General features: G+C 42.2%; 2 protein-coding genes across 2 annotated transcripts; both read left to right on the top strand.

Annotated features, from left to right (window-relative positions):
* The first annotated feature begins 6,179 nt into the window (after positions 1 to 6,179).
* LOC133927517 (uncharacterized) lies at positions 6,180 to 8,866 on the top strand. Its single transcript, XM_062373994.1, has 4 exons — positions 6,180 to 6,610; positions 6,922 to 6,931; positions 6,983 to 6,991; positions 7,100 to 8,866. The coding sequence occupies exons 1-4, from the start codon at positions 6,180 to 6,182 to the stop codon at positions 8,864 to 8,866; spliced, it is 2,217 nt and encodes a 738-aa protein (XP_062229978.1).
* A 182-nt stretch (positions 8,867 to 9,048) lies between these two features.
* LOC133927856 (uncharacterized) lies at positions 9,049 to 9,983 on the top strand. The gene is made up of 2 exons (XM_062374244.1): positions 9,049 to 9,161; positions 9,251 to 9,983. Exon 2 carries the CDS (start codon positions 9,326 to 9,328, stop codon positions 9,737 to 9,739), a length of 414 nt encoding a protein of 137 aa, XP_062230228.1. The 5' UTR covers positions 9,049 to 9,161; positions 9,251 to 9,325; the 3' UTR covers positions 9,740 to 9,983.
* The last annotated feature ends 8,065 nt before the right edge of the window (positions 9,984 to 18,048 follow it).

An 18,048-nucleotide genomic window follows, 5' to 3' on the forward strand; every position in this document is an offset into this window, starting at 1 on the left:
AAACTGGTCCATCAGACCTACCATACTACGGATCAGCATGGCACAACCAACCTTAGATAGGCCGTGCCTCGGGCCAATAGCTCGACATGTAAACTGGCATAACATGGCCCGCTTGGCTAACGGGCCAAACCCAGTTGTACCTAAACGGGCCATGCCCCTTCTGTGCCTGGGCCACCTATTTGGCCAGCTCTATGTGGTATTCCTTCCCTTTTTCTTGTTTTGCATTTAAGTGTTAGCAGTTTGTACTTTAGGCTGTAATTCCTTCTTAATGAATGGAAATGCTCCTGTCTTTTGTTTTTCTAAAAAGATTATATAACTTGACATCTAAATTGACTGGATTGATTCTAAAGATTCTAGTCAATAGAATATATGATTTTACGATTTGGATAGTTATGATCCAACGATTTGCGATCTTACTTTGATCCGATTAAGAATATGTGGTTTTAACAACCTTGATCACGTAACGAGGGCAACTAGCAGCAGCCGGATGAGAATTTTTTATTTTTATATATTTTAAATAAAGATTACAAATATAGTCTCCTGTCGCCTTCTAATACTCTTAAAATTTGAAATACTAGTGAAATAGTGATGAAAAATTATAAAAACATTATGTGGTGTATATGATGCTATTATCTAGGTCTCCCAAAATTTTCAACTCAAACAATTTCTTTGCAATGAGTAGCAAAAAAGACACCCTGCAATTTTTCTTTTTGTTTCATATTGTACAAGTCATATTTTTGTCTAAAAATCTTTAGAGGGCTAGATGATATCATTCTCTACACCACAGAATTGTTTCAAAAATTTTTATTACTATTTATGTAGTGTTTCGAATTTTGAGAACATTAGAACATAATATATTTTTTATTTTTAAACATGTCTTCCGTTGGAACAAACGATCAGAGTCTTTTGTAATTTTTAAAAATAGGCACATATGTTTAAAATATTTTGATTTAAAAAATGTAAAAAAAATTCGCTAGCTGAGGCATGTAGGCCTGCGGACGCGTGGAACCACTCGGGCTCGGGCCGGGCGGAAATCTGTCTGGACGCAGAGTCCAGGGCTGTGGAAAATCTTTCTCGACCTCACTCGTGCAAGAGCAGTTCAACACGTTCTCTTGTTGGACTTACAGCGTTTAGCCCAGGCAGCGGAAATCTCAAAAAGTTTCACGCTGGGCTGGCCTTGATCTATCAACAGATCCGCAACCATTTGCTGGGCTTTCATGCAATGCCGAGCCCAGTCCAACGTAACAGCGCAAGTGCGATGGGCATTACCTCACGCGGCCTGCTTCCCTCTAGTAAGTACTACTATATGGATTTATTTATTAATATATTTTTATTTTCCAATATTTGCAAAAATGCACGTCAATTTCAAATATTGCATATTTAAGCTAACGTCGCCTGCTGTAAATAACAGAGTGTTATCCATCAAACGGACGATACCTTATGGGGCCTACGATTGAGTTGGTGTCCACATCAACCCGCCGTCCAAATAATAAGTGACACATTTGTTGTTGCCTATTGAAATGGTGACAAGGCTCTGCTGAGGCCCACGATAAAAAGGTATCATCCGTTTAACAGGTGACATCTTTTCCTATACATACACGGTATTTTCGTTTTGATCTTTGTTAATCACGTGCATGTATGCATCCTTTTTAAGAGCTAGAAAAGCTAGCCCAGATCTGATCTTTGTTTAATAACATGCATGTATGCGTGCTTTTCAAGAGCTGAAAAAGCTAGTCTAGGCCTGATCTTTGTTAATCACACGCATGCATGCATGCTTTTTAAGAGCTGAAAAAGCTAGTCCAGGCCTAATCTTTGTTAATCACAATGAGACCCACGCGTCTGATCTTTGTTAATCAGATGCATGCATGCAACAACACCTGCAAGCCATGTATTTGTAGGAAATGGTATTGACACCTATTCCAGTAGGCTCTAGCATAGTCCTCTCACTCTTCTAACTGGCGAAAACAAATATGTCATCCGTTGGTTAGGTGATATGTTAACATAGATATCATATCGGTCAGGGTATTTAATTTCTAACCGTTGCACTGTGATCTCCATAAGGTGTCGCCTGTTGCATGGGTGATACTTTACTGTCACACTTACAACGAGCGATAGTGGTTTAGATGTGTAATATTTTGAAATGAACATGTACTTTTGTAAATATTGAAAAAAATAAAAAGGCTCTACTATATGCATGTTGGGACTCTATTCTCTTCTTAATTCACTGCCACCTCTACCCCAAAAAATGACAGTCGAAGATCCTATCTTTTGATTCAAAGACTATATATGTACATGATCATATAAGATATCAACCGATACGCAACACATATACCACGCATCTGGAAGCTCTTTGCAGCTCTCGGCCCCCACGGGAAGTTTCAGGCTTCAGAATATGCATTATCATTTCCTCTGAAAGACCTGCATGCAAGTTGCAAGCACATCCGCAGATATATCCGTTGAAAGACCGCATGTTGCAGGCGTTATCTTGCCCAAAGTTTCCCGGATATATCTGTTGAAAGACCGCAAGTTGCAGGCGTTATCTCGTACTCAAATTTCCAGGGGAAGATCAGATCGATGTAAAGGGTACTACTCTCCTCAGTTGTAGACCAAGCAAATGCAATCCGATTATTGGACTCTTCCCGGCCGTCCCTGCCCAATAATTTGTAACATTTTGATCCGCTCCTGCCATCGAAATACCTTTTTTGATCCTCTCTGATAGTTGGAATCTCTTTAGGAAAGCTACCGGCGGCAAGAGGGACGTCCCAATGGCTAATGGCCGGGGATAAGGCTGTGGCGCTGGTGCAATTTCCCCTCGATTTGACGTATGTGGCGGTTAGTTCGTACGCCACTGCGCGGACGTGACGGCTCATACATGTTACATAGAGAATATACTATAATGCAAGCTTATCTAGATCTAGAAAAGGGCTATTATATATTTTTAAAATCGTTAAAACTAGTTAACCACGCACAAAAACGAAGTGTTAGCACTCCTATTCGCGCTTCTGGTAAAAGACTTGACCAATTTCCTAGGTTGAATTGTATTTGGGCCTCAACGTTTATATACTTGCTCTGTTATTACATGTAGCCATGTAATGCTAAGTTTGATGTAATTAAATTTGATGTCGCAATGGAACAAGTGCAATCAAATTTTTAAAACTCTACTGCTGTTAATATGAAAGTTATTTTTTATTAAATTTGACAGAGCCAAAAGGTATTAGTGCATGTGTCGTAAAAAAATGCTTTGTTATTTACACAACAGTATCGATCAGTGTCTAAAGCGGGACTTAATTTAGAACAGTACTATATATAGTATATGTGGTACAGCCTGGTCCTCCAAAGAGGTTGATACTACATGCTTGATCAAGCTGACAATCATTGACCTCTCATTCAAACAAAAGACATTGCGATTAGGACTATTCCAGCGGACTCCTTTTTTCAGTGCTACAGTATACATGCGCACGGTCTCCAGCAAAATAGTCTCTATCACTGTTTACAGAGAGTGACTGTGGGTCTAAAAAGTGTAGGAGAGTAATGTAATGAAGAAATATGGTAGCTGTTGGAGATGAAAAATAGAGAGTACTGTAATAGTGTTAGGGGATATTGTAATAGTGTTATAGGAGATAATTTTTTAGAATATCTGCTGGAGATAGTCTAAATATGTAATTCATCTAATGGTGTGACTGAAATTGTAGGGGTAATATTTTTTTTTGCTGTTGCAGGGGTAATTGTTGGTTACGGGTGTCACCCCCTCTCCATCCCCGATAGAAATATCATATCTGCCAAAAAAAGGTAGAGTAAATTTTGATTTGAACAGTTTATTTCTGAAAGTTCTACTAATTACTTGTATTCGTTTTGGAATTTCATCCCTTTAACATTTACAAACTGAATTTTTCATCCAAAAATTCAAGTGAAAAATTCTGGAAAATACCAGTAACCGGGTTCGCCGGCCCTCCCAAGAGCACATGCATTTGATCTGGAACGGTACCTCATGAAATGATGAAATGCCTCATGCCGCTTTCTCCAGCATTTATATGCTGAGGGGTTTATTTGGGGCGACAAGATCCATTGGTAGTATCCTCGCATGCCTGGTGGCCGTGGTGGAATTTTTATTTTTTTGTCCTTTTTAAAAACACTTTTTACAAATGGACTCTCATGGGAAAGATGCTCTGAAATAGATAATTTTCACGGCGTCACAAGTAGTTGTGCCTAGGTTCAATTCATGGCGCTATCACTCTTGGCACCGTGCTTTGCCACATTGGATGTGCACTGGAAATGTTTGGATGATGTGGCCTAGTATGGCATCAAATGATTTGGCATTGTATGTTTAAATAACAGCGCTAAATAACTTGGCACCGTGCTGCGGGAATACTTAACTAGCCCCTCTTCTTTCCCTCTGCCTTCTCCCCTCACTTTTCCCCACCCGATTGTGAACCTCTCTTCTGCACTTCCACTGCCCCTCTATCCTCCCTATCCTCCCCTCCCTAAAATCCATCAAATCCGAAGGGATTGAGGCTTTCTTTTTGTTGGAAAAAAGATTGGCAAGGTAATCCCCCTCCCATCTACCAAATTTTTGCCTCTCTTTGTGATGAGATTAGGAGGCAGCCCTAGAATCTAGGGTTTGTTGCAATATTTGGTTGGTAGGTTAGTTTTTCGGATTAGCGATGTGAGTTATGGAAAATTATATATGTAGTGTTTAAGGTACTTTATTATATATGTAGTGTTTAAGGTACTTTAACATATGTCAATCAAGTATATATGTCTATCAAGTATATACTCAGTGGGTTTCGATGCACTTATATATGTAGATTTTCATTTAGTTAGATTTATGCATATCAATTACATCTTAATAGTTTGGGGTGGAATTAGCAGCATTGAGTTGTCATTTAGCCATAGAGTGCCTAGATTGAGGGACAAGAAACACTATACCACTATCAAATATTGCGATGGCCCCGGTTTATCCCGCTATTCCCATTTTGAACTATGAATGTGGAGTGCACGCTGAGGTTAAACAGTCAAGGCATCCTTTGACGACTGCCCGTGCTTACTACACTTGTGTGGACAATCGTGTAAGTGTATATTAGCCTTTTTATAGTAATGAAAGTATAAGGTTGTTTATTTATTTGTCACAATTTGATAGGATGACATGAGATGCTTCTTCTTCTAGTAGATTGATGACCCAGAGATGTATGACCCAAGAATCCGTCTATTCCCGTATTGGTATCATCACACAACTTTGTACCGTCAGTTCAAGCGTTGGGTGCCGCCTCCACCTAACCCACCAAAAATGTTGGAGAAGGAGAAGGAGGAAGCTAGTGCTAGGCATGTGAGTAACCCCCCTGACATTGTGGTGTCCGTGCAGAGTTGCAGGTTCCATCTCCGGGTTTGACATATACTCCTTTCTTCTGTTGCTCGAGACGGGACCATGTAAGTTGTGAAACATGCGAATCATAATGATGATTTGTATTGTTTGTATGCTAACTTGGACATGGTTGTAGGATGGTTGGGCTGTTTGCAACTTCGAAGAGTTCATATATGGTCCAAAATTGTATTGGCCGGAGGAGGAGGAAGTGGAAGAATACATATCATATGATAAGATGCCATGCGACAAGAACCCACCGATAAAGTGTCAGTGTGGGATCTCATCTCGAAAGGGCTTAGTGCCATATGAGCTCGGATATGGATACTTTTGTGGTAATGTGGTCAGCGATAACTGCGTGAGTAACCAAATTGTGGAAGCATTTGTGTTGGTTATTTGGAAGTCTATCTTGTAGAAACTATGTTGCAAGATATGTGGAGGTGCAATTAGGAGACTTTCGAAGGTTGACGTGAAATGTTGGAGCGTATATCCAGACTCGAACCTTTAGCCAATAATATGAGAATTGAAAATATTAAGAAGAAGATGACGAGTAAGTATAATGTGTCATCTACATCGTGGGATGTTATGAGTCAGATTATTAGGGAGAAGAAATTAGGTATGGTGGAAGTGCGGCTATGGTGGAGGAAGAATCGTGACAAGTACCCAACACCGTGTAAAGGGAACGAGCAACGAACATCAGAAAGAGAAGGCCAAAAACTTAAGTTCAAGGCACACAAGGAGGCTATGGTTTGGTATGATAGGAGACGCAAATCTCAAGAGCAAGGTTATCATGGCGTCGCCATATCGTCGCCATATCGTCGTTATGGCGGCGTGGTGGTATTTTGTACCTCGCCACGGCGACGCCATGCCGCCGAAAACTATGGCGTCCGCCACAGAAGGATGGCGTCGCTATGGCGTCGTTATGGCGTCCGGTAGCGTCACGTTGCTTATGGCGGACGTCGTAAATCGAAAGGAGAGGATAAGATATTTAGAAGAGTCAAGTCCAGAACAGAACACCTTCTCGGCCCGGTGCTCCTCTGCGCCGCATCCTCCTCCGGCGCCGCTTCCTCCTCCGCCGGGGCGCAGCGGCCAGGATTTTCCTCCTCCGCCGGGGCGCAGCGGCCAGGATCTTCTTCCTCCGCCGGGCTGCTGCAGTGCTGCACTTCCTCCTCCGCCGGACCGCTGCACTTCCTCCTCCGCCGGGCCGCCGCAGTGCTGCACATCCCTCTCTGCTCCCGTGCGCCGTGCTCCCCGGTATGTGTTGGCCTGTATGGCCGGTCACTCAAGCAATTGGTGTCAAAGATATGCTTGGGGCTTGGCCGGTCAGCTGCACCCCCTCTCTGTTTTGTGCATTCAGCCATTCACAAATCACCCTTACGAATGATTATGTTTAGGATACTATGAAGTAAGATCAAATAATTTGTTTGCACTAGTAGCTGAACCAGCAAAATATTTCCACCAGCAGGCAAATGCGGAAAATCTAAAGCAATGGAATCTGTAAGTCTCAAACAGTGGAGGCTACATATTATCTTAGAAATCTGTGTAATTATGTTTTGTTTCCGCAGAGACATAATGGTTGCAAATTATGTTTTGTTTCCGTAAATAAAGTGTTAAATTGTTTCATAGGAGCACCTGGTACCATATAAAATTACAACAATGGAGTCAGACATTCTGATCCTGCTTCATGTTTATGAAATTATCTCTAGTTGCTGAAATTCTTAGTTGTTGTCACTTTGTTTTCAGAACATAGCTACTCAAGGGAAAAGTGCGGAGGCCTCGGACGCCGCATCAAATTATGATCCAAAGACTGATCCAAAGCGCAAGCCAGGAAGGTCAAATGATCCTGGATGGAAATATGCATTTTGGCCGACTATTGGTAATAGAGATCTCTTGCAGTGTTGCTTGTGTGATAGAACTGTAACTGGAGGAATTACAAGGCTCAAGGAGCATCTTGTGGGTGGTTATGGAGATATTCTGAAGTGTGCCAAAACCAGACCAGCTATTGCTCAGGAGATGCAAGCTGCTTTGAAGGGCAAGAAGAGACCACTTCTGCTTAATGATGATGGAGAGCTTCAAGGAGAAGATGATGATGTGCTTGATGCGACAGAGGAGTCCCAAGATGCTTCTAGAAGCATTATGCATCCTAGTTCAGGGACTGCTGCTAAAAGGAAACAATCTAGCTTTTTGAAGTTCAGAGCACCAAAAGAGCCCGACACAAAGTCAGTCGGTTCAATGCTTAGGAGAACTCCAAAAGAGGTTGTAGAAGAAAGACATTCGAAGGGTCCTTCTCAGATCAGTATCCAAGCTAGCATGAGGACAAAAGAAGAAAGAGAAGCTGTCAACTTGGAGTGGGCCAGGTTCTTTTATGAGTGTGGCATACCATTCAATGCCGCAAATTCTAGGCAATTTGAGATTGCTATAGAGGCCACTGCACAATATGGTTCTGGGTACAAGCCTCCCACCTACCATGAGCTTAGGGAGCCATTACTCGAGAAGGTTGTTAAGGAAATATATGATTTGAGGAAGAGGCATGAGGATGCCTGGAAGCAATATGGTTGCACATTAATGTCAGATGGATGGACGGATAGGAGAGGGCACCATTTGATCAACTTCCTAGTCAATAGTCCGGAGGGGACTTTCTTCTTAGAGTCGATTGATGCATCAAGTGAAGTTCATGATCAAGTGATGCTAGCTGATTTGTTAGAGAAGAGAATAAGCGACATTGGCGTTGATAAAGTTGTGCAAGTTGTCACTGACAATGGGGCTAACTATAAGGTAGCGGGAAAGCTTCTCATGGAGAGGTTTCCTACGCTTTTTTGGACACCTTGTGCTGCACATTGCTTGGATCTTATGTTGGAAGATGTTGGAAAGTTGAAGGCATTCAAGAAGCCTATCTCACGTGCCCGTCATGTCACTACTTTCATCTATAGGCATGGAAGACTTCTTAGTGCAATGAGGGAGAAGATAGGTGGTAGGGATCTTGTGAGACCAGCAGCAACTCGGTTTGTTACCACATTTCTCACCTTACAAAGTTTGCACAAGCATAGAGATGCATTGAGATATCTGTTTACCTCTAATGATTGGACGAGTTGCAAACTAGCAAAGACAGAGGCCGGGAAAAAAGTATATGATATTGTGCTTTCTAGGGAATTTTGGAATTCTGTTGAGGATTGCCTTAGAGCTTCTCTACCACTTATCATTGTGTTGAGGGTGGTTGATGGTGATGAGAGGCCTGCCATGCCAGAGGTTGCTTCTCTCATGAATCATGCAAAAGAGAGGATAAATGCCGCCTTCTGTACTGAAAACAAGAGAAGCTTGCTCAATAATATCTTACAAATTATTGAGGGTCATTGGGATAGGCAAATGGACACCCCGCTCTATGGTGCTGCTCTCTTTTTGAACCCAGGAAAATTCTATGCCATCCAAAAAGAGAATGATGAATATGTTGGGCACCTAAGGGGTTGTTTCAATGATGTGCTTGCACGAATGGTGGAAGATGAGACCCTTTGAAACAAAATTGAAGAATAATCCATGCTCTACGAAGATCAACGTGGAGGCATCTTCAAGAATTGTATGGCCCTTCAAACTATGAAGTCAAAGAACCCTCGTAAGTGATTTTAAATTTTAATTACAGCATATTATTTACACCTTAACCCGTAATATATGCATGTTTATTGTCAATTTTGTTGATTGGTGGCGTGCGTATGGTGGCCAATCTATTGACTTACAAAGATTTGCTAAGCGTATTGTTAGTCTTTGTGCTTCATCATCTGGTTGTGAGCGTAATTGGAGCACTTTTGAATTTGTAAGTGAAGTACTCAAGTTTCACATTTCAATTAGCAAAATTAATAATACATTTTTGTTAACTTCGCTTGCTTTTATGGTTGCTTGTAGATTCATACAAAGAAGAGAAACCGGCTAGAGCATAAAAGATTGAATGATTTGGTTTATGTTGCCTACAATCGGAAAATGACTACTAGGTTCCAAAAACGCCGTGAGGAAGCGGGTAAAAGCTATGATCCTTTGGTTATGGAAGACTTTGATTGGGAAAATGAATGGGTTGATCCAACGGCCCAACCTCAATGTTCTAGTGCTTTGGACATCACATGGGACCAAGTTGATGAAGCAATTGGTGCATCAGATGAGCTTCGAGGTCGTAACCTTCCTAGGACCTACGCTCGTCGTGCAAGACATATATCAAGAGTGGTTGAAGAAGCAAGAGTGGTTGAAGATGATGAGGAGGAAGGAGAGGAAGAAGACATCATTGTGGATGATGTTGATGTTGATGATTTTGGTGACAAATCAATGGATGCTACTGAAGATGATGCGGAGAACATGGATGCTTCAAACGATTTCGATGAGTTTGCATTGGATGACTTTTGAGAGATAAGAGATTTGAAACTTTAAATGATGATTGATGAGAGAGTGCTATGTCTTTTGTGCTACATTTACATTGCTATTTATCTTATGTGCTACATTTACATTGCTATTTATCTTTTGTGCTAATATCATATACTATAATGTTTCTATTCGCCACGTGTGTATGGCGTCGCCACGCCACGCGTCATGTCGCTGTAAAGCTGTGAAGGTGGTGGGTCGCCGCGCCACGCCACGCCGCCGTAACAACCATGCTCAAGAGGATGCAACTAAAGATATGCAACTGGAGATGATGAAGGGACTTGTTGCACATCTACCCGTAGTTGTACCCGATGATGGTGATGACGAGGTGCTAGTTGATGGCGATGATGACTAGCATATATGTGCTATTAGATTAAACTTCTAGTCAAATATGATGTGTTAAGTGTTATGTCGTGCTTGATGCGTTATTTCAATTCGCGTAACTTAATGTTGTAACTTGATGTGAAACAAGTTTGTACTATCCTTGAACCCTTTATTTTTGGTCGAATGCCATAATGAGAACTATGAATTGGTCTTCATGAAACATAGTTAATTGTCACTAATTTGAAACAATTATAGTCTGAATAAAAATGATTGTGTGGTAAACGAAATGAAATACATGTGGGATGGCACTACAACTGGCCAATGGTCTGCAACTAGACTAGAATGCGCTGTTTACCTTAGTATTGCTCTAAAGTAAAAGCTTTTAAACTCACCTCCCAGTAGAGCTCAGCCTCAGCCTGGAATAGAACACAACGCCATTACCTATGGCTTTGTTCATCTTCAACATGACGCCACTGTTCTCTTTGGCGCAGAAGGTTTGGTCACCAAGAAAGGTGCGCGATGCCATTACATGTGGCATCATATTTCAATTACTCGGCGCCATTATCTGTGGCGTCGTATTTAGTAGGCACAATGCCATAGGTCCCATGTTCCCAAAAGGTTTGGGCACGAGAGAAATGCATGACTCCATAACTTGTGGCGCCATACATTTATAATATGGCACCACAGTCAATGACATCGTATTATGTTTCTAGAAACTAGTACCAATTGTCAAAGCTGAAGAAATTGACATATACCCTACAAAAGATTATTGACTAGTTTCCACACACAGAAGAATGAAAAAATATAGCACGTTGACACAAAATACTTGGTTCTGAAGGGTAAGTCCTTGTACTAGTGCTCCATTGGGTGTTTTTAGGAGGCCAACTTTGATCTCCATGGCTTTGTCCAATTTACATTCCTTGTCACTACGCATAATAAACAAGCAATGCTCAAATATAAAATATGATAAAAAAGAAAACAAAATTAAGAGGAGGAAACCAAGTAATATTACATAGCATCCATTACACATTGGTGCAAAATATTACATAAACATGCCGAGTCCTAAATAGTATCCAAATATTACATAGCATCCATATTACACATAGGTTCACATAAACGCGTTGATTCCTAAATAGCATCCAAATATTACATAGCATCCATATATTACAATAAAGTGGTCACTACCTCGACCTCTTTGACTTTCCCTTGCCACAACCAAATGCCCCTGTACACAGGGTGTACCACTGCACCTGCCGACGAGGACACTGGGACGTCTGTGTAGGCGGTGGTGCATCTGCCAGCTGGGAGGCTCCAATCTCATCATGGCTGTGAGTGTCATCATTTTCATCCTTGTTCTCATCATCTGAAGCGGAGAATGTACAGGTGCGTGAAGAGCTTTGGCCAGCAGATGGTGTGGTGGCATGGGACCTTTCCACCGAGGCACCTGATGCCAGCGACTGCTGCTCTGAGGTGCCCACAGTCTGAGCACATGGGGCAAAATCTGCCAAGGAGAGCAACCGACACCCACAGCAAGCTACCACTCGCAGAAGGCATCATTGGATCCATTGCAAAATTTTACTTGTGATCGATTAAAATCTGACTTGTATTGAGGAGAAAATAGTGGTTGCATATAAAATCATCAGTTGTACCTCGAAAGTTCCTCTGAAGGTGTTTGCTTCTTCAACTCTTCCAACAGGACCCTTAAGGCATTGCCAATTTCATTAACAATCTACCTCACATCCATACCCTGCAAGGCAAAAGTTTCCTTAAGAAAGAATGGGACAATGTTGAATTGTGCAGGTATGATCTTGAAAGCACTCACCACCCAGTCTAGGATGGGGGCAATCTAAACAAGGGTCCCCTCTCGAGTGCGGGATTTGTAGGGTGTGTTGTCATTGTCTGATGACTTAATGTCCGTGTAGTCCTCTTCGGTCCATCTCTGCCTCAACTTGCATCGGGTGACAGATTGGTACCACGCAAGGTACTCACGAAATGTGGACTCATGATGCATGTTGAAATTTCCCTCGCAATTATGCTCAAACCTTCTCCAATCATTGATGGCACAGTGGTGGTACGCGAAGTCCGTAATGGACCGTTGACGGACCCGGTCGAACCTACAAAAAAAAAAAGGAAAGGACAAACGAGTCAATAAAAGCACCCTATCCATATAACCGTAGATGAGCATACTATTCGAGGAAACAAATCATCTTACTTGTGCAAATTGATCGACATGGAGACCGCATAGGGTGGGAAGGACTATTGCCTGCCAAATTGTCTTATCACCCTTTGTGATATGTGCAACTCTACGGCGTAGAAGTAGATCAATAGGAACCTCATAGTCCACAAGTCCTTGTCTCGCTGGCAGAGAGGATTGAGGCCCAAGATGTCCTCCAAAGTCTCCACCTCTCTCGATGTGTACGGTTTCCACTAAACCTGTTAAGTAAATAAATTGAGTCATTAACAATTTGTTTTTAATGAGCACTACAAGTTGAAAGCATAAAACTAGGCCACGCGTGCCGAGCTCAAGTGGAGGGTGTCCATCTCATTGATAAACTCAACATATGCCCTACTGTTGAGTACGTAGGGGGATGAAACCTGGTCCCACATATAGGCAACGGAGGGCTGCAACTTAGCAACACCTATGGGAGTCCAAGAGCGTGGTTGGAGCAGCCTTGGCCTCCCTACTGGCATCATCTCCCACATCTAGATCTACAGAAAGTACGTGCAACCACCAAGTGAGGACGATGGGGATTAGCGATGATAGGCTTCGCAGAGCTACCGGTATAGGAAAACAAGCACAATCAACCCCTAGTTGTACTGGCCTGCATCACTCCAGTGAAACAGGAAGGGGAGGTACATCCAGGAGGTTGTATCTCCAGTGGTGTATGGAAAGAGCACGTCATCGAACATGTGCTCGACCCATGCATGTGCGTAGAAGTTGACGATGGCAGCATTCGCATCCAGAGGGTAAGTCCCAAACCGGTCTCACAGGCAGCTGATGGGGACCCTGGAGACACAACCCTTCCTCCTCTCCGGTTGTGGTGGAAGCTCTGCACCCAAGAACTCCTCCACACGGTCCCACCAGCCCTTCGAGATGCATCTCCCAGTGATGGCCTCCCCTCTGATTGGCAATGCTAGGATCATGGCAACATCCTGCAGGGCCATCGTCATCTCTCCGCAAGAAAGGTGGAAGGAGTGTGTCTCTGGCCTCCATATGTTGACGAGTGTGGTTAGGATAGCGGGGTTGAAAGGTGGCATGCTTTGCTTGATGATATTTGCCACGGCGACAAGGTTGGCCTGTTGAAGGAGCACAGTGTAGCGGTGATCGTAGTGCATGATGGTGGCTCCGTCATGGCCTCGGATGCGGAGCAAGGGAACAATCTAAAAAGGCAAACACGTTTACAATGTTGGAACAATAAGAAAATGTATAACATAAAGGAAAAATATAAATAGCTCTTAGGTACCTCCCCATCCTATATCCTCCATGCTTAGTGTTCCCTCTCGTAATACTCATCCGGGATCTGGTACCTCACCATCCTGCAATGAAAAATGGCACATGTTAGCAAATGAATAAACAAAAACATTATACAGTACATGTAAAGAACAAATCCCAGTAATGAGAAAGCACAACACATTTGGACTCTCACACCTCAGCCTGTATTTCAGGGTAATTATGTTTGTTGTGTCCTGGCTTATGGCACTTTGAAGCGTGTCCTCACCCGTCTCCTTTTGGACCTACTCGGTTATGCCCGATCCATGTCCATCTTGTGTCGGATCCTCTTCCTTGGACCTTTCTTCTTCCACAGTAGAGCCTTATCTGCCACGTACCAAGGACTAGAGTATGATTCCTATTGATCTTCGTCAATGAATGGTTCAAACTGAGGAGTCTAGGTCCACAATAACGACCTAACATTGTAGTAGCGCACCATTTGAACTGGCTCCTCCGCATCAACACCATAATCTCGACAAGCTGTGATCATGTGGGAAAATGGCATATGAAACAAGGTCAGTACGCCACATGTGCAAGTATTCATGGTGATAACCACCTTGTGCTTCCGTGCACCACGGTGCTCTCCTCCCACAGTCGTTCCCCCTCCCTCTATAACCTCATATATCGATGTGTCCATGTCAAAACAGGTCGCCTTCTTAGCATCCGTGCTCTTCTTTTCCTTGGCAAGCTCGTTAGCAACCTGTGGTGCCCACATCTTGTTTCTCGCCGTTAGATCCTTAGGATAACGGAGCCGGTCCACGGACCACTTGGCGCACTTGTAAAATGTGTACGAGGCAATTGTGGTAACAGGCAACGAACGAACACCCTTAAGCAAACTATTGAAGATTTCGGCCAAGTTGCTTGTCATGAACCTATGGAACTAGCCTTCCGTATCGTGCGTGAGGGACCACATTTCTTTGCCGCATATCAAACCATTAAGGAATTCTTTCTCCTACTCATTTCTCTTTGACATTAGCTTTTTCATCTTTTCTTCGAATAGGCGTGGATGAATCTCGCTCTTGAGATTCAGGTTGATCTTCGAATAACTACAGAAACTCTGCCTTCAGATCATCTTCTCCCTCCCAAGTGGCTTCTTGTTGTTCGCTCTGCAGTGTCCAAAATTCTGATATGATATTCTGCATAAGTAAGATCTTCTTTTGGGTCCACTTCTTATAGAGATAACTATTCCTCTGGCACTATTAAACATTTCTTTAATTGAGATCTATGAAAAACATCATGCACATTGGCTAGTGCAGATGGTAGTTCCAATTGATATGCTACCTCTCCATGTCTAGCAATTATTCTGAATGGTCTAATATACATGGGTGCTAATTTCCCCTTAACCTTGAATCTGCGGAGACCTCTAACAGGTGAGACTTTCAAGTACACCATATCTCCAACTTCAAATGTTAATTCTCTTTGTCGATTATCCGCGTAACTCTTCTGTCGAGACTATGCAATCTTCAAGTTTTCTCGTATGGTCTGAACCGGCTCTTCTGCTCTTCTAAGAACTTCCGGTCCAAACACTTGGCTTTCTCCGGTCTCTTTCCAGTATAATGGAGTTCTGCACTTTCTTCCATACAGCTTCAAATGGAGACATTTTAAGGCTGGCTTGGTAGATTTTATTGTAGAAAAACTTTGCATATGGCAAGCTTTTATCCCAACTTTGTTTGTACTTCAAGGTACAGGCTCTCAACATATCTTCTAATACTTGATTGGTCTTCTCTGTCTGCCCATCGGTTTGAGGGTGATAAGCAGAACTGAAGTTCAACTTAGTGTCCAAGGATTCATGCAACTTCTACCAAAAGCGAGAGGTAAATTGGGTACCTTGATCTGACACGATCTTTTGGGTACACCATGTAGGCACACAATTATCAACATATACAACTCGGCAAGTTTTGCACTTGAATATGTTGTCTTAAATGGGATAAAATGCGCAACTTTTGTTAAGCGATCAACCATTACCTAGATGGAATCATAACCTGCTTGGGTACGGAGTAGCCCAACGATGAAATCCATACCGATTTTTTCCCACTTCCACTCATGAATCTTTAAGGGTTGCAATAATCCTACCGGCATTTGATGTTCTGCCTTTACTCTTTAACAGGTGTCACACAATGCTACATATTCTGCAACATCTCTCTTCATACCATACCACCAATAATATTATTTCAGATCCTGATACATCTTAGTACTACCGGGGTGAATGAAATATGCGAATCATGGGCTTCTAGAAAGATCAAATCCTTCAGAGCTTTCTAGTCTGGTACACAAATTCTTTTCCAAACCACACTATTCCTTGACTATCCTCCGAGAATCCTGGAGCTTTATTTATTTTCATGAGTTATATGATCTCTTTTATTTTCTCATCCTCCCATTGCCCTTTTCAGATATTTTGTTCCAATGTTGATCTCATTTCTATTGCAGATGCGTCCATATCAGCGACAAAAATCAAATTTAACTTTTCAAAATCCTTGCACAATTCTGACTGGCTTCCTCGCAACATAGCCATATTGCAATAACCCTTCCTGCTTAGAGCATCTACTACTACATTTGATTTACCAGGGTGGTAATGTATTCCCATATTATTGTCCTTGATCAGTTCCAACCATCTACGTTGCCAAAGATTAAGATCCGGTTGGGTGAAAATATATTTTAGGCTTTTATGATATGTATATATTTCACACCGGTTGCCGACGAGGTAGTGCCTCCAAATTTTTAGGGCATGAACTTGCAGCTAACTCCAAATCATGGGTCAGATAATTCTCCTCATGTTTCCTTAACTCCCTAGACGCATACGCTACCACGTGACCTTGCATGAGCACACATCCTAACCTTTGTTGAGACACGACACAATACACTGAGAATGGTTTCTGGGTATCTGGGATGATTAGAACCAGAGCTAAGGTTAGCCTTTTATTCAACTCATTGAAACTAGCTTCTCGAGTGCCTGTCCATTTGAACTCTGCTACTTTCTCTAGCAGTTCTGTCATTGGTTTCGCTATCTTGGAGAAACCTTCTATAAACTGATGATAGTATTCTGTTAGACCTAAGAAACTACGGATCTCTAAAATATCCTGTGGTGGTTTTCAGTTTAGAACATCTCTCACTTTGGATGGGTCCACAGATACACCTCTTGCTAAAATAATATGACCAAGGAAGGGTACTTCCTTCAATCAGAATCCACACTTGCTCAACTTGGCATAAAGTTGGTTCTCCCTGAGTTTCTACAATACCATCCTTAGGTGTTTCTAGTGCTCTTCCTCATTCTTGGAGAAAATTAGGATATCGTCAATAAATACCACAACAAACTTATCCAAAAACTCCATGAAGACCTTATTCACCAGATACACGAAGTAGGCTGGGGCATTTGTTAAACCAAAATACATTACTGTGTACTCATACAGACCATACCGAGTAACGAACGCGGTCTTTGAAATTTCTGAAGTGCAAATCTTCAACTGGTGATATCCGGACCGAAGATTAATCTTGGAGAACACACATGCTCCTTTCAACTGGTAAAATAGATCTTCAATGCAGGGCAATGGATATTTATTCTTGATGGTTACTTCATTAAGGGCCCGATAGTATATACACATCCTTTGTGTTCCATCCTTCTTTTCTACAAAGATGACTTGGGCTCCCCAGGACAAAGAACTGGGGCAGATAAACCCTTTGTCTAATAGCTCTTGGATATGCTCCTTGAGCTTAGCTAGCTAATTGGCATCCATTCTATAGGGTCTCTTATATATAGGAGCAGTTCCAGGTACTAACTCAATTACAAACTCTATTTCTTGGTCTGGCGACATACCTAGAAGGTCATTGGGAAAGACATCCATGAACTCATTCACCACATTTATATCTTCCATAGGAATACCATTTATTTGATTGAGTGAATATTTCTCTGCTAAGGTAATAGTTGCAACGAACTCTACTTGTGTGCCTTCTCCGTTGGTCATTTGAACTGCTCTTCTATCGCAGTCTATAACTCTCTTGTATTTTGCTAGCCAGTCCATCCCTAAAATAACATCAATACCACTGGATTCCGGTTGGCTAAGAAGTCTACCCCTCTTATATTAAGGCTTAGCTTTGAGCATATATACTTTCCCTCATCTCCCCTCTAAGAGAGCTAATTATCATTTGTTGATTCATAAGCACAATTGGCAGATTATACTTTGCAACATATCGTGTGGTGATGAAAGAATGCGATGCTCTTGAATCAAATAAAACTAATGCTGGGTTTGAGTTGACAAAAAACATACCAAGCACCACATCTTGCGCATCATGGGCTTCTTCTGTAGTGACGTGGTTGACTCACCCACGTGCACAATTTCTATCATGGCCTGGAGCTTGATATTGACCTGGTCATGGAGCATTCCCATTGCCATTCTGCTTCGGGGTGTTGTTGAGTTGCTTCTTCGGGTATTTATTGGTATAGTGCCCTTCTTCACCACAAGTGATACACACTCTTCCAATGGAG

The sequence above is a fragment of the Phragmites australis genome, chromosome 8, assembly GCF_958298935.1.
Source record: "Phragmites australis chromosome 8, lpPhrAust1.1, whole genome shotgun sequence".
NCBI classification, from domain to species: domain Eukaryota; kingdom Viridiplantae; phylum Streptophyta; class Magnoliopsida; order Poales; family Poaceae; genus Phragmites; species Phragmites australis.